Source organism: Nerophis ophidion, linkage group LG18 (genome assembly GCF_033978795.1).
Source record: "Nerophis ophidion isolate RoL-2023_Sa linkage group LG18, RoL_Noph_v1.0, whole genome shotgun sequence".
Taxonomy (NCBI): Eukaryota; Metazoa; Chordata; class Actinopteri; order Syngnathiformes; family Syngnathidae; genus Nerophis; species Nerophis ophidion.
The window spans coordinates 42,935,210-42,950,312 of NC_084628.1; the positions used below are offsets into that span (position 1 = coordinate 42,935,210).

Consider the following 15,103-nt stretch of genomic DNA (forward strand, 5'->3'; position numbering starts at 1 on the left):
AGTCCATAGTGGATCTAACATAATAGTGTGAGAGTCCAGTCCATAGTGGATCCAACATAATATTGTGGGGGGTCAAGTCCACAGTGGATCCAACATATTAGTGTGAGTCCAGTCCATAGTGGATCAAACATAATAGTGTGAGAGTCCAGTCCATAGTGGATCAAACATAATAGTGTGAGAGTCCAGCCCATAGTGGATCTAACATAATAGTGAGAGTCCAGTCCATAGTGGATCTAACATAATAGTGTGAGAGTCCAGTCCATAGTGGATCTAACATAATAGTGAGAGTCCAGTCCATAGTGGATCTAACATAATAGTGAGAGTCCAGTCCATAGTGGATCTAACATAATAGTGAGAGTTCAGTCCATAGTGGACTGGACACATTAAAAAATATGAAAAAAAAGAAACAATTTAAAAGACAAAAGGGGCTATCTAAATCATTTTAAATGTTTTAAACAAGGATATCAATTGAAGGGCTTTTGTACATTTAATCAAACTCCAATATATTATTTTTAATTTGAAAGTATTAAACCTGAAAGTGTGAAAGTTGGCCCTACATAAATAAGTAGTACAGCCGGGATAGGCCCCCCCCACGACCCCGAATAATACACGCACTAAGTACTAAAGACTTCACATTTCACGGAGTCGAAGTATTGTTATTGATTCAAGCAACATGTTTGACATGATAGGAGGCAAACACTTTCTTTGTTATATTTGACCTACTTCTTCAGAGTCCCGCCACAATTTCGTCAGCGAAACACACCGGAAGCGGAAGCTGTCCCACTTTGTTTTTATTGGCTCTTACACTCAAGACCCGCCTTCTCTATTTGCTGATTGGTTAAACTGCCAGTTAGCCGACGCCTTCCTGGTCCAGCCTTTCCTACAAAAGCAGTTAGCGGGTTTTTGTGGGTAGTTTTGGCGCGCAGTCGTCCGATTGTAGTCGAGCTTTTTTTCTTTATCCGACCCAACTGTGCATTTTGACGCCGTGGAGAGTTCCTTGTTGTAGCTGCCGCGGCTTCCCAGGAGGACAAACTACGTCAAACAGTCCCAACATGCATGTGATTAAGAGAGGTGAGCCTGAACTGTTTCATAAGAGTTTCATCAGTGCGAACAAACAACAGCTGCTAACTGTCTATCAGCTTCATTAAGTACCGATGATTAGTATCTTTACTTGTTAACATCATTGTCTGAAATCTCCTAAATGTTTACTTTTTGTGTCCTTATGTTTTATTTGGCTGCTTCCGGTTTCTAGTCCGTCGTTGGCGCCAACTCTGTCATCCAAAAAAGATTCATGGACAAAGAAAACCTCACTAAAAATAAAATTAAACACTAAAAGAATATTCATGGACATAAAGTACCTCGCTAAAATGATTATTGTTGTGTTAAATCGCGATTCTATTTGATTTTTGTTATACGATCTTATTTTTCTGAGGTTGTCATTTTATAAAGTTCCTAAATCATTTTGTATCCTATTGATCCATAAGTGTATCATGTTTAAGGCTCAGTAGTTTGTGTGTGTTAAGTAAAAGTGAAGACCAGTGGTCACCAACCTTTTTGAAACAAATAATTACTTCCTGGGTACTGATTCATGCGAAGGGCTAACAGTTTGATACACACTTAAATAAATTGCCAGAAATAACCAATTTGCTCAATTTACCCATTAATAAATAAATCTATATATGTATAAAAATTGGTATTTCTGTCTGTCATTCCGTCGTACTTTTTTTTTCTTGTTACGGAAGGTTTTTTGTAGAGAATAAATGATAAAAAAAAACACTTAATTGAACGGTTTAAAAGAGGAGAAAACACGAAAAAAATGAAACATAGTTTACCTTCAATTTCGACTCTTTAAAAATTCAAAATTCGACCCCAAAAAAATGAAGAGGAAAAAAAATAATTTATGGAACATCATTAGTATTTTTTCCTGATTAAGATTAATTGTAGAATTTTGATGACATGTTTTAAATAGGTTAAAATCCAATCTGCACTTTGTTAGAATATAAAACAAATTGGACCAAGCTATATTTCTAACAAAGACAAATCATTATTTCTTCTAGATTTTCCAGAACAAAAAATGTAAAATAAATTCAAAATACTTTTAAATAAGATTTAAATTTGATTCTACAGATTTTCTACATTTGCCAGAATATTTTTTTTGAATTTTAATCATAAGTTTGAGGGAAATATTTCACAAATATCTTTGTCGAAAAAACAGAAGCTAAAATGAAGAATTAAATTTAAAACGTATTTATTTTTCTATACAATAAAAAAAAAAAATACTTGCACATTGATTTAAATTGTCAGGAAAGAAGAGGAAGGAATTTAAAAGGTTTATGTGTTTAAAAATCCTTAAATCATTTGTAGGGTTGTATTTTTTCTCTAAAATAGTCTCTTAAAGTTATAAGAAGTAAAGTAAAAAAATGAATGCATTTATTTATACAAGTGAAGACCAAGTGTTTAAAAAATTTTCTTGGATTTTTAAATTCTATTTGAGTTTTGTCTCTCTTAGAATTAAAAATGTTGAGCAAAGAGAGACCAGCTTGCTAATAAATAAATACAATTTAAAAAATAGAAGCAGCTCACTGGTAAGTGCTGCTATTTGAGCTATTTTTAGAACAGGCCTAACGGGCTACTCATCTGGTTCTTATGGGCGACCTGGTGCCCGTGGGCACCGCGTTGGTGACCCCCTGGTGTAGACTAATAGTACATTCGACAATACCGTACAATAGACATTTGTAAAGTTACAAAGGACTTAAAGTTAGTTTAATTTGCTGACGTCACAACTGCTTTCTGTTCAGGAGAGAACACAGAAGAGAATATATGTTAGGTTAACATGGCAGGCACCTTCTCAGTTGGTTATTTATGCATCACATAATGTACACTTATTCAGCCTGTTCACTATTCTTTATTTATTTTAAATTGCCTTTCAAATGTCTATTCTTGTTGTTGGATTTTATCAAATAAATTTCCCCCAAAAATGCACTTGTACTTCAGTGCGACGTATATGTTTTTTTCCTTCTTTATTATGCATTTTCGGCCGGAGCGACTTATAATCCAAAAAATACAGTAAATAATAATCTTTACACAGTTGGCTTGCTAAGTTACAAGTTAACTGGCTTGCCGAGGAGAGTTATAACTGGCATCCTCCAGATCCCTGACTTGCTGGTGCTTGAAAATCTTATGCATGCCATGACAAGCGAGGTCAGCTTTGTAATAATAAAAAATAGTAAGTTAGTATTTTTGTTGCATTAGCTGAAGTCAAGTTGACTTGTGTGTAGGGCTTCACGGTGGCAGAGGGGTTAGTGCGTCTGACTCACAATACGAAGTTCCTGCAGTCCTGGGTTCAAATCCAGGCTCGGGATCTTTCTGTGTGGAGTTTGCATGTTCTCTCCGTGACTGCGTGGGTTCCCTCCGGGTACTCCGGCTTCCTCCCACCTCCAAAGACATGCACCTGGGGATAGGTTGATTGGCAACACTAAATTGGCCCTAGTGTGTGAATGTTGTCTGTCTGTGTTGGCCCTGCGATGAGGTGGCGACTTGTCCAGGGTGTACACCGCCTTCCGCCCGATTGTAGCTGAGATAGGCGCCAGCAAACCCAAAAGGGAATAAGCGGTAGAAAATGGATGGACTTGTGTGTAACCGTTTCCGTTTGCAAAAACACGAGTGACGAGGCCACTGTCCATTGTCTATTTTTACGACAATCTCGATTAATTATAACAGTGCTGTTTCCGCAAAAATGCAGTTTATGAGGATATTCTATTTAAATTTGACGTGGTGTCTTCTCCCACCCCTCAGATGGACGCCAGGAGCGCGTCATGTTCGACAAGATCACCTCCCGCATCCAAAAGCTTTGCTACGGCCTCAACTCCGACTTTGTGGATCCGGCCCAGATCACCATGAAGGTGATTCAGGGTCTGTACAGCGGCGTCACCACGGTGGAGTTGGACACGCTGGCCGCAGAGATCGCCGCCACGCTCACCACCAAGCACCCCGACTACGCCATCCTCGCCGCGCGCATCGCCGTGTCCAACCTCCACAAGGAGACCAAGAAAGTCTTCAGCGAGGTGATGGAGGATCTGTACACCTACGTCAACCCTCTTAATCGGCGCCACTCCCCCATGATCTCCAAGGAAACTCTGGACCTGGTCCTGGAGAACAAAGACCGCCTTAACTCCGCTATCATCTACGACCGCGACTTCTCCTACAACTTCTTTGGCTTCAAGACGCTGGAGCGCTCCTACTTGCTCAAGATCAACGGCAAGGTGGCCGAGAGACCGCAGCACATGCTCATGAGGGTGGCGGTCGGCATCCACCGCACGGACATCGACGCCGCCATCGAGACCTACAACCTGCTGTCGGAGAAGTGGTTCACGCACGCGTCGCCCACGCTCTTCAACGCGGGCACCAACAGGCCTCAGCTGTCCAGCTGCTTCCTGCTGGCCATGCAGGGCGACAGCATCGAGGGCATCTACGACACGCTCAAGCAGTGCGCCCTCATCTCCAAGTCGGCGGGCGGCATCGGCGTGGCGGTCAGCTGCATCCGCTCTACGGGGAGCTACATTGCCGGTACCAACGGCAACTCCAACGGCCTGGTTCCTATGCTGAGGGTCTACAACAACACGGCGCGCTACGTGGACCAGGGTGGCAACAAAAGGCCCGGAGCCTTCGCCATGTACCTGGAGCCGTGGCACTTTGACGTCTTTGACTTCCTGGAGCTGAAGAAGAACACCGGCAAGGAGGAACAAAGAGCCAGAGATCTTTTTTACGGCCTCTGGATCCCAGACCTCTTCATGAAGAGAGTGGAGAGCAACCAAGACTGGTCCCTCATGTGTCCCAGCGAGTGTCCCGGCCTGGACGAGTGCTGGGGCGACGACTTCGAGGCGCTCTACACCAAATACGAGAAGGAGGGCCGGGTGAAGCGGGTGATCAAGGCTCAGCAGCTGTGGTACGCCATCATTGAGTCGCAGACGGAAACGGGAACGCCGTACATGCTCTACAAGGATGCGTGCAACAAGAAGAGCAACCAGCAGAACTTGGGAACCATCAAGTGCAGTAACCTTTGCACGGAGATCGTGGAGTACACCAGCCAGGACGAGGTGGCCGTGTGCAACCTGGCCTCAATCGCCCTCAACATGTACGTCACCTCAGAGCGCACATACAACTTTGAGAAGCTGGCGGCCGTCACCAAAGTCATCGTGAAGAACTTGAACAAGATCATCGACACCAACTTCTACCCGGTTCCCGAAGCGGAGAAGTCCAACATGCGTCACAGGCCCATCGGGATCGGCGTCCAAGGTCTGGCAGACGCCTTCATCCTCATGCGTTATCCCTTCGAAAGCCCGGAAGCTCAGCTGCTCAACAGCCGCATTTTCGAGACCATCTATTACGCCGCCTTGGAGGCCAGCTGCGAGCTCGCCGCCGAGCACGGTCCCTACGAGACGTACGCCGGCTCGCCTGTCAGCAAGGGCGTGCTGCAGTACGACATGTGGGACAAGACGCCCACCGACCTGTGGGACTGGAAGATACTCAAGGAAAAAATCGCCAAACACGGCGTGAGGAACAGCCTGCTGCTGGCGCCCATGCCCACGGCCTCCACCGCCCAGATCTTGGGCAACAACGAGTCCATCGAGCCTTACACCAGCAACATCTACACCCGCAGAGTCCTCTCTGGGGAGTTCCAGATCGTCAACCCTCACCTGCTCAAAGACCTCACTGAGCGAGGGCTGTGGAATGAGGACATGAAGAACCAGCTCATCGCGCACAATGGATCAATCCAGGTCAGTGCCGCATGTTTAAGACCGTGTACCAGTCCTTCTCAAACTGTGGTGTGCCAAAAAAAATCACTTAACCTCTTAAGGCCCAAGCTATTTGTTTACATGCTTTTTTTTTTTATTTCTCTTTGCTATTTGCGCTTGTTGGACCCTAATTAGAATAAAAACTAAGAATCATCTTTTGATATGATGTACTTAGTCCATTAGTACACAAACGTGTACTTCATGTTTAGTGACATGCAAATTTTTATTTTTACACTTTTTTTCTTTCCAAATTCCATTGTATGTTATACTCTTCTGACACCACCAGATGGCAGTATAAGTGTCCATAAGACCACAATTCAGCAGTGTACACAATTTTGGAAATAAGGGCTAAAAGGGGCTGTCCACGCATGTGGCCACTAAGCCTTTAGAGGTTTTAATTCAATATTCAACCACAGTCTGAATGTTTAAAGCAGGGGTCACAAACTTTTTTTGAAACCAAGAACTACTTCTTGGGTACTGATTAATGCGACGGGCTACCAGTTTGATACACACTTAAATAATTGCCAGAAATAGCCAATTTGCTCAATTTACCTTTAACTCTTATTATTAATAATTATATTTATCTTCGTGGAAACAGTGATCATCTTAATGATTTCTCACAATAAATATATATAGAAACAGACAAATATTTTTATAAATATATTTCGACTCTTTAAAATTCAAAATTCAACCGAAAAAAGGAAGAGAAAAACTAGCTCATTTGAATCCTTTTGAAAAAATAATATAATTTCTGGAACATCATTAGTAATTTTTCCTGATTAAGATTAATTTTCGAATTTTGATGACATGTTTTAAATAGGTTAAAATCCAATCTGCACTTTGTTAGAATATATAACAAATTGGACCAAGCTATATTTCTAACAAAGACAAATCATTGTTTTGAATTTTAATCATAAGTTTGAAGAAATATTTGACAAATATTCTTTGTTGGAAAAACAGAAGCTAGAATAAAGATTTAAATTAACAAATATTTATTATTCTGTGCAACAAAAAAAATACTTGAACATTGATTTAAATTGTCAGGAAATAAGAGGAAGGAATTTAAAAGGTAAATGTGTTGAAAAGTCCTAAAATAATTTTTAAGGTTATATTTTTTCTTTAAAGTTGTCTTTCTGAAAGTTATAAGAAGCAAAGTAAAAAAATAAATGAATTTATTTAAACAAGTGAAGACCAAGTCTTTAAAATATTTCCTTGTATTTTCTAATTCTATTTGAGTTTTGTCTCTCTTAGAATTAAAAATGTCGAGCAAAGCGAGACCAGCTTGCTAGTCAATAAATACAATTTAAAAAATAGAGGCAGCTCACTGGTAAGTGCTGCTATTTGAGCTATTTTTAGAACAGGCCAGCGGGCGACTCATCTGGTCCTTACGGGCGACCTGGTGTTGCTGACCCCTGCTTTATACTGTAATGCGGCCAACATACTTCTGCCTTGTTTTTAATGATTTATGCCTACTATGCTACTGTAATGTTTGTTATCAAGGTGGCACTTGAAGAGCCAACTGTGAGCTGTTTCAGAGAGTGGTTAATTCAATTGGTTTTCTGGCTTCTGTATCGCCCCTCCTACAGGACATTGCTGAGATCCCAGACGACCTGAAGGAGCTTTACAAAACCGTATGGGAGATCTCCCAGAAGATGGTGCTCAAGATGGCCGCAGACCGAGGAGCCTTCATTGACCAGAGTCAGTCCCTGAACATCCATATAGCTGAGCCCAACTACGGCAAACTGACCAGCATGCACTTCTATGGCTGGAAACAAGTGAGTCTTAACCCTTGTTGGGCCGCTAGAAAATGTTTCTCAGCTGTTGTCTGTATGGACTTGGTTGTATTACACTTTTCCACCACTTGTGGCAGTAATCAACCCAACTGAAGTCATACATGCCTTCCTTAAGCACGACAATTAATGGCTGAAGCTGCATTTTCATCCATCTCTATTCCACCGCTTTGAATGGCCCTCTCGGAGTCACTAGGGTGCTGGAGCCTTTCCCAGCTGCACTTTGACAGAAGGCGGCGTAGACCCTGGACAAGACGCCACTTCATCGCGGGGCCGACACCGACGCACACTAGGGGCGCACACTAGGGGCCGACACCGACGCACACTAGGGGCCGACACCGACGCACACTAGGGGCCGACACCGACTCACACTATGGGCGCACACTAGGGGCCGACACCGACGCACACTATGGGCGCACACTAGGGGCCGACACCGACGCACACTATGGGCGCACACTAGGGGCCGACACCGACGCACACTATGGGCGCACACTAGGGGCCGACACCGACGCACACTATGGGCGCACACTAGGGGCCGACACCGACGCACACTATGGGCGCACACTAGGGGCCGACACCGACGCACACTATGGGCGCACACTAGGGGCCGACACCGACGCACACTATGGGCGCACACTAGGGGCCGACACCGACGCACACTAGGGGCCGACACCGACGCACACTATGGGCGCACACTAGGGGCCGACACCGACGCACACTATGGGCGCACACTAGGGGCCGACACCGACGCACACTATGGGCGCACACTAGGGGCCGACACCGACGCACACTAGGGGCCGACACCGACGCACACTAGGGGCCGACACCGACGCACACTAGGGGCCGACACCGACGCACACTAGGGGCCGACACCGACGCACACTAGGGGCCGACACCGACGCACACTAGGGGCCGACACCGACGCACACTAGGGACCGACACACACACTAGGGGCCGACACCGACGCACACTAGGGACCGACACACACACTAGGGGCGCACACTAGGGGCCGACACCGACGCACACTAGGGGCCGACGCCGACGCACACTAGGGGCGCACACTAGGGGCCGACGCACACTAGGGGCCGACGCCGACGCACACTAGGAGCGCACACTAGGGGCCGACGCCGACGCACACTAGGAGCGCACACTAGGGGCCGACGCCGACGCACACTAGGGGCGCACACTAGGGGCCGACGCCGACGCACACTAGGGGCGCACACTAGGGGCCGACGCCGACGCACACTAGGGGCGCACACTAGGGGCCGACGCCGGCGCACACTAGGGGCCGACGCCGGCGCACACTATGGGCGCACACTAGGGGCCGACGCACACTATGGGCGCACACTAGGGGCCGACGCACACTATGGGCGCACACTAGGGGCCGACGCACACTATGGGCGCACACTAGGGGCCGACGCCGACGCACACTATGGGCGCACACTAGGGGCCGACGCCGACGCACACTAGGGGCGCACACTAGGGGCCGACGCCGACGCACACTAGGGGCGCACACTAGGGGCCGACGCCGACGCACACTAGGGGCGCACACTAGGGGCCGACGCCGACGCACACTAGGGGCCGACGCCGACGCACACTAGGGGCCGACGCCGACGCACACTAGGGGCCGACGCCGACGCACACTAGGGGCCGACGCCGACGCACACTAGGGGCAACATTCCGGCACCCGGGCCAATTTAGTGTTGCCATTGAACCTACCCCCCCATTTGCACTCAAATTTTATTGACAATTTAGGAAACATTTATTTTAGCACTGAGTAATGTATGTAAAAAAAATTCTTATGAGTCCTTTTTTTTTTTGCAGAATCTTTTTGGTATTTATTTCATAATTAGACTAGATCAGAGGTGTGGAACACGGTCACACTGAGGGCCACATCGCAGTTATGAATACCTTTTTTAAAGGGCCGCTTGTAACCCTACATAATGTAGGAAGAAATATAAGAATTCACCCCATATTTAATTAATTGCATCCATTTGATAACTATATTTGTATATACACTATAAAAAAAAATAGATTTTTTTTTTTGTAAAAAAAAAAATAGCTGAGTCGCCACAATTTTGCTGTAAAATTTTGTTTTACAGCATGTTACTGTAAATAGAAAAACTGCACTTTTTTTTTTTTTTTACTGGAAAGTCCTGGCAACTGTGCTGTGTATGTGTGTGTGTGTGTGTGTGTATATATATATATATATATATATATATATATATATATATATATATATATATATATATATATATATATATATATATATATATATATATATATATATATATATATATATATATATATATATATATATATATATATAACCAACCTACTCCCAGTGCCTCCCACACTGCTTTAAATGTAACTTAGATACTGGGTTTCACTAGAGAAAATTGCCATATAATTATACTTCACTTCACTACAGTGTACAATTTTGATAAATAACTTGCCTTTGACATAACTCACGCAGATATGTATTTTTGTTTTCATTTGAAATTTAAGAACGAGACAAGCGGTACAGAAAATGGATGGATAGTATTATATTTGTTGCATTATTAGATAATAAAGTAAGATATACTCAATAGCATGAAATACATGTATTTCTGTCTGTCACGATGAAAAGATGACATTTAGTCAATGATAAAATGCATTATCGATTCGTATTATTTCAGAGCTTTTGCGGACCGTGTTAGATACACATTTTGAATGCGATTTAAAATCAAGAGCCAGTTTACTTATTCACTGTTATTTAAGCGGGTCCCTTCTGTAGTTGACAAGTTGGGCCCCGAACCATTTAAAATGACCACTTGTGGTTCTCTTTGCCGTAGGGCTTGAAGACGGGCATGTATTACCTGCGCACCAAGCCTGCCGCCAACCCCATCCAGTTCACGCTGAACAAGGAGAAGCTGAAGGAGGCCAAGCCGGAGATTGCCAGCGATCAGGAGGTGAAGGAGCGCAACACGGCCGCCATGGTGTGTTCGCTGGAGAACAGAGATGACTGCCTCATGTGTGGCTCTTGAACACTTCCCCCACTCACTTACACTACATGCTTTCTTCTCTGTGAAGAGATCGATGTTGTCAACATGTTCACTTAATATTACATTTACTAAATAAAGTGTGTATATATAAACAGTACTGTCTGAAGATTCAATGCAAAAAAACACTTTCAAACTGCAAACATTTGAGTATTTTTTTTATAAAATGAAAACTTTTTACAACTAAAAATGTACACTTATTACAGCCCGGAGCAACCAGAAGAGAACAGATCTATCCACATCAAAACAGTACCCACCTCGTCCTCACTATTGTCTGCAAAAGCCACAACAAAAATAAATTATCCAAACATCTTCAAAGAAAATAATTGTACTGATTTGTTCAACACGGATCACAAATGTTGGCTATAAATAGCTTAACACGTCAAAATGAGGTCAAGAAAAGCTTTTTACATGAGCAAAACAGACAATAGAAATAAATGGCAGCGACACCTGTGAGGCAGGAGTGTGGTTCTGGGGAACAATACAGTCCTGCTCGGTCACATTTAAAACGCTTATTTCAGCATCGTGGAAGGTTTTAGGAAGAGGGCTATTAAAGGGTTGGAACAGTAAGAAGTTAAAACAGTACCTCAGATGTGTCGGATTCAGCATCACAAGGAACCTGAGTCAAGCTAGAAACTCCAGTCGTCCCAGCAGAGAAAATGCAGTTTTATCGGAATTGTCAAAAAGTTCTGATCACGTCGCCGAGTACCGTCCGTTCAGTACCAGCATATAAAACACAAATCACACACTTGGAAAAATACGCGGTAATGCCAGCACAGTATATAAATAGTCTTTTTTTCACAGAGCTAATGGGCGATTACCTCTCCAGCACGTACAGTAAGTGAGTCTATAAAGATAGAGAAATAGCTCAAAATCCTGGTTGAAATATATGCACCTTCTATTTCTTTACAACCCTCAATTGAATCCATATTACAAAATATTTTTTTAGGACTTTGGCTCCTGCATCTGCGGTCCCCTACAAGGTTTCCCGTTGTCAGCCCATTGGGTTGAGTTTTTCCTTGCCCTGATGTTGAGGCTTGTGCAGCCCTTTCAGACACTTGTGAATTAAGGGCTATACAAAAAATAACTGATTGATTGACTTTGAATTTATGTAACTGCATATTTGGGTATAAATTTTGTGAATTAACAGCAAATTATGCTGACATTGACTAAAATTTGGCGAGCAATATCCATGTTGTAAAATTCAGTGCAGAAATAGTTCAAACCCTGTTTCCATATGAGTTGGGAAATTGTGTTAGATGTAAATATAAACAGAATACAATGATTTGCAAATCCTTTTCAACCCATATTCAGTTGAATATGCTACAAAGACAACGTATTTGATGTTCAAACTGCTAAAAAAAAATTTGGTGTGCAAATAATCATTAACTTTAGAATTTGATGCCAGCAACATGTGACAAAGAAGTTGGGAAAGGTGGCAATAAATACTGATAAAGTTGAGGAATTCTCATCAAACACTTATTTGGAACATCCCACAGGTGTGCAGGTTAATTGGGAACAGGTGGGTGCCATGATTGGGTATAAAAACCGCTTCCATAAAATGCTAAGTAATTCACAAACAACGATGGGGCGTAGGTCACCACTTTGTAAGAAAATTGTCGAATAATTTTAGAACAACATTTCTCAACGAGCTATTGCAAGGAATTTAGGGATTTTACCATCTACGGTCCGTAAAATCATCAAAAGGTTCAGAGAATCTGGAGAAATCACTGCACGTAAGCGATGTTACGGACCTTTTATCCCTCAGGCGGTACTGAATCAAAAACCAACATCAATGTGTAAAAGATATCACCACATGGGCTCAGGAACACTTCATAAAACCACTGTCAATAATTACAGTTGAAGTTACAGTTGGTCGCTACATCTGTAAGTGCAAGTTTAAACTATTCTCTGGCCCTCTCCCAACTACTTTGGCACCTGTTGCATCCATGAAATTCAAAGTTAATCATTATTTGTAAAAAAAAAAATAAAGTTTATGAGTTTGAACATCAAATATGTTGTCTTTGTAGTGCATTCAATTGAATATGGGTTGAAAATGATTTGCAAATCATTGTATTCTGTTTATATTTACATCTAACACCATTTCCCAGCTCATATGGAAACTGGGTTTGTAGTTGCTTCAATTAAAAACTAAAAGAAATTAAAATCTATATTGCCGTGCTCCAAATTTGGATTATTTAAGGAACTTGTGTGATCCTATGGCTTTACACACATATATATTTTGCATTCTGCTTTAGTTGCTTTATCGAGCTTGCAACCCCGTTGCACTGTTTTGTACTTGTTTTGATTATTATTATAATTTATTTGATTATATGTAAATGAAAAATATTATAAGTAAAGGTTTTGAAAACAACAAAAAATACTCGCTTCCGGTAAAAAAAAAATCCAAGGCAATCGAACCAGCCGGAGCCAGCCAATGAGGTGTCAAGTGACAGGGTCAGGTGATCCGGAACTGAGTTTTGGCGAGCATTTTACCGTACTGAATTGTATAACTTTTTTTTTAACAAACGGAATTTTCCAACACGCATTTTGTTTGCATATTTTTCGCCAATTAAATTAACAGCATCATTTGATGGTTAAAAAAAAAACAGTTCACAAAATTCAAATGCAAAACATGTTACATAAATTCAGTGCACCCCCTCAAAAAATGACACAAAATACCCTCCGTAGACGCCTCACCAATATTTAACGACACTTCCATCTCGGTGTTTGATTTATACTCACTCATTAGGTGTGATTCTGCTTGGAAAATAACCGCTTGTCGTTTTGAAACATTTACCACGCCAGGTTGGTCTTGTTTACTTCCGCCAAACGCACATTGGATTTGTCTTTAATTCAAGGAGAGCCAACATTAAGTTGGCGCCCCCTACTGATATGGAGAATTACTGCATAAAATTGCTCTTTCCGGAGTATTAACAATTAAGCAAATAAATTATATTTTGGGGAGCAGTTAAAAAAGGTAAATTGTAATTTTTTTCCGCATCACAGTTTAAATAAACTTTTGTAATGGCCTTTTAAAAAAAAACATAGGACCAACAGCTAGTCTAGCTAAAATAATTTGCTTCATAATAATATACGTATATTTTAAATTGAACTACTTACTTCCCAAAAACTCACATTTCCAGTGAAATGGGATTTAAGTATAATTAAAAAATAATTTACAGATTGAAACCGTTAATTAAGTCAATGTGTCTGTACTAGAGTGACACAATTAGAGCATACTTGCCAACCCTCCACATTTTCCCGGGAGAGTCCCGAATTTCAAGGACCCTCCCGGAAATCTCCCGGGGCAACCATTCTCACGAATTCCTCCCCATTTCTACTCGAGCAACGATATTGGGGGCGTGTCTTTAGTGTCCTCTCTCACCAGGCTGGAACCTTCACCCTTTAACGGCTGCATGCTATTCTCAGTCTTGTCCGCTTTCCCTCCATATAAACAACGTGCCGGCCCATCACATAACATCTATGGCTGTTTTTGGAACTCAGTGCACACACAACAACCTATCTGGATTCCATAAGAGATTCGACAAGGAATTGGTTCGATAATAAGAGGATTTGCTAATGGAATCGACATCGATGATTTCTTAAAGAACATCATCCCTATTCTCCTTTATTTATATATATATATATATATATATATATATATATATATACACACACACACACACACATATACATACATACATGTATGTATGTATGTATATACATATATATATATATATATATATACATACATATACATATATATACATGCATGTATATACATATATGTATACATACATATATACATACATGTATAAATACATATAAATATATATACACATACATATATACATACATACATATACATATATACATACATACATATATATACTTGCATATATATACATACATATATACACATACATATATATACATACATATATATACATACATATATATATACATACATATATATACATACATATATATATACATACATATATATATATACATATATAAACATACATATATATATACATACACATACATACATATACACATATATATACAAACATATACACGTATATATATATATATATATATATGTATATAACACACACACCTCAGTAAGAGGATTTGCTAATGGCATCGACATAGATAATTTCTTAATGAACATCATCCCTCCCTCTCATATATATATATATATATATATATATATATATATATATATATATATATATTTATATGTATATATATATATATATATATAATTATTATATATTATTATATATATGGAATAAAATACTCAAATTTCAGCAAATTAAAGCTATATATAATATATATATATACATATATATAAATAAATACTTGAATTTCAGTGAAATTACAGCTATATATATATATATATATATAGATGTAATTCACTGAAAGTCAAGTATTTATTTTATATATGTATATATAAGAAATACATCAA

The 15,103-nt window shown here is 41.1% G+C and overlaps 1 protein-coding gene across 1 annotated transcript; it reads left to right on the forward strand.

Annotated features, from left to right (window-relative positions):
* The first annotated feature begins 870 nt into the window (after positions 1-870).
* On the forward strand, positions 871-10,726 carry LOC133537219 (ribonucleoside-diphosphate reductase large subunit). The gene is made up of 4 exons (XM_061878157.1): positions 871-1,071; positions 3,796-5,777; positions 7,382-7,570; positions 10,420-10,726. The coding sequence occupies exons 1-4, from the start codon at positions 1,053-1,055 to the stop codon at positions 10,609-10,611; spliced, it is 2,382 nt and encodes a 793-aa protein (XP_061734141.1). The 5' UTR covers positions 871-1,052; the 3' UTR covers positions 10,612-10,726.
* The last annotated feature ends 4,377 nt before the right edge of the window (positions 10,727-15,103 follow it).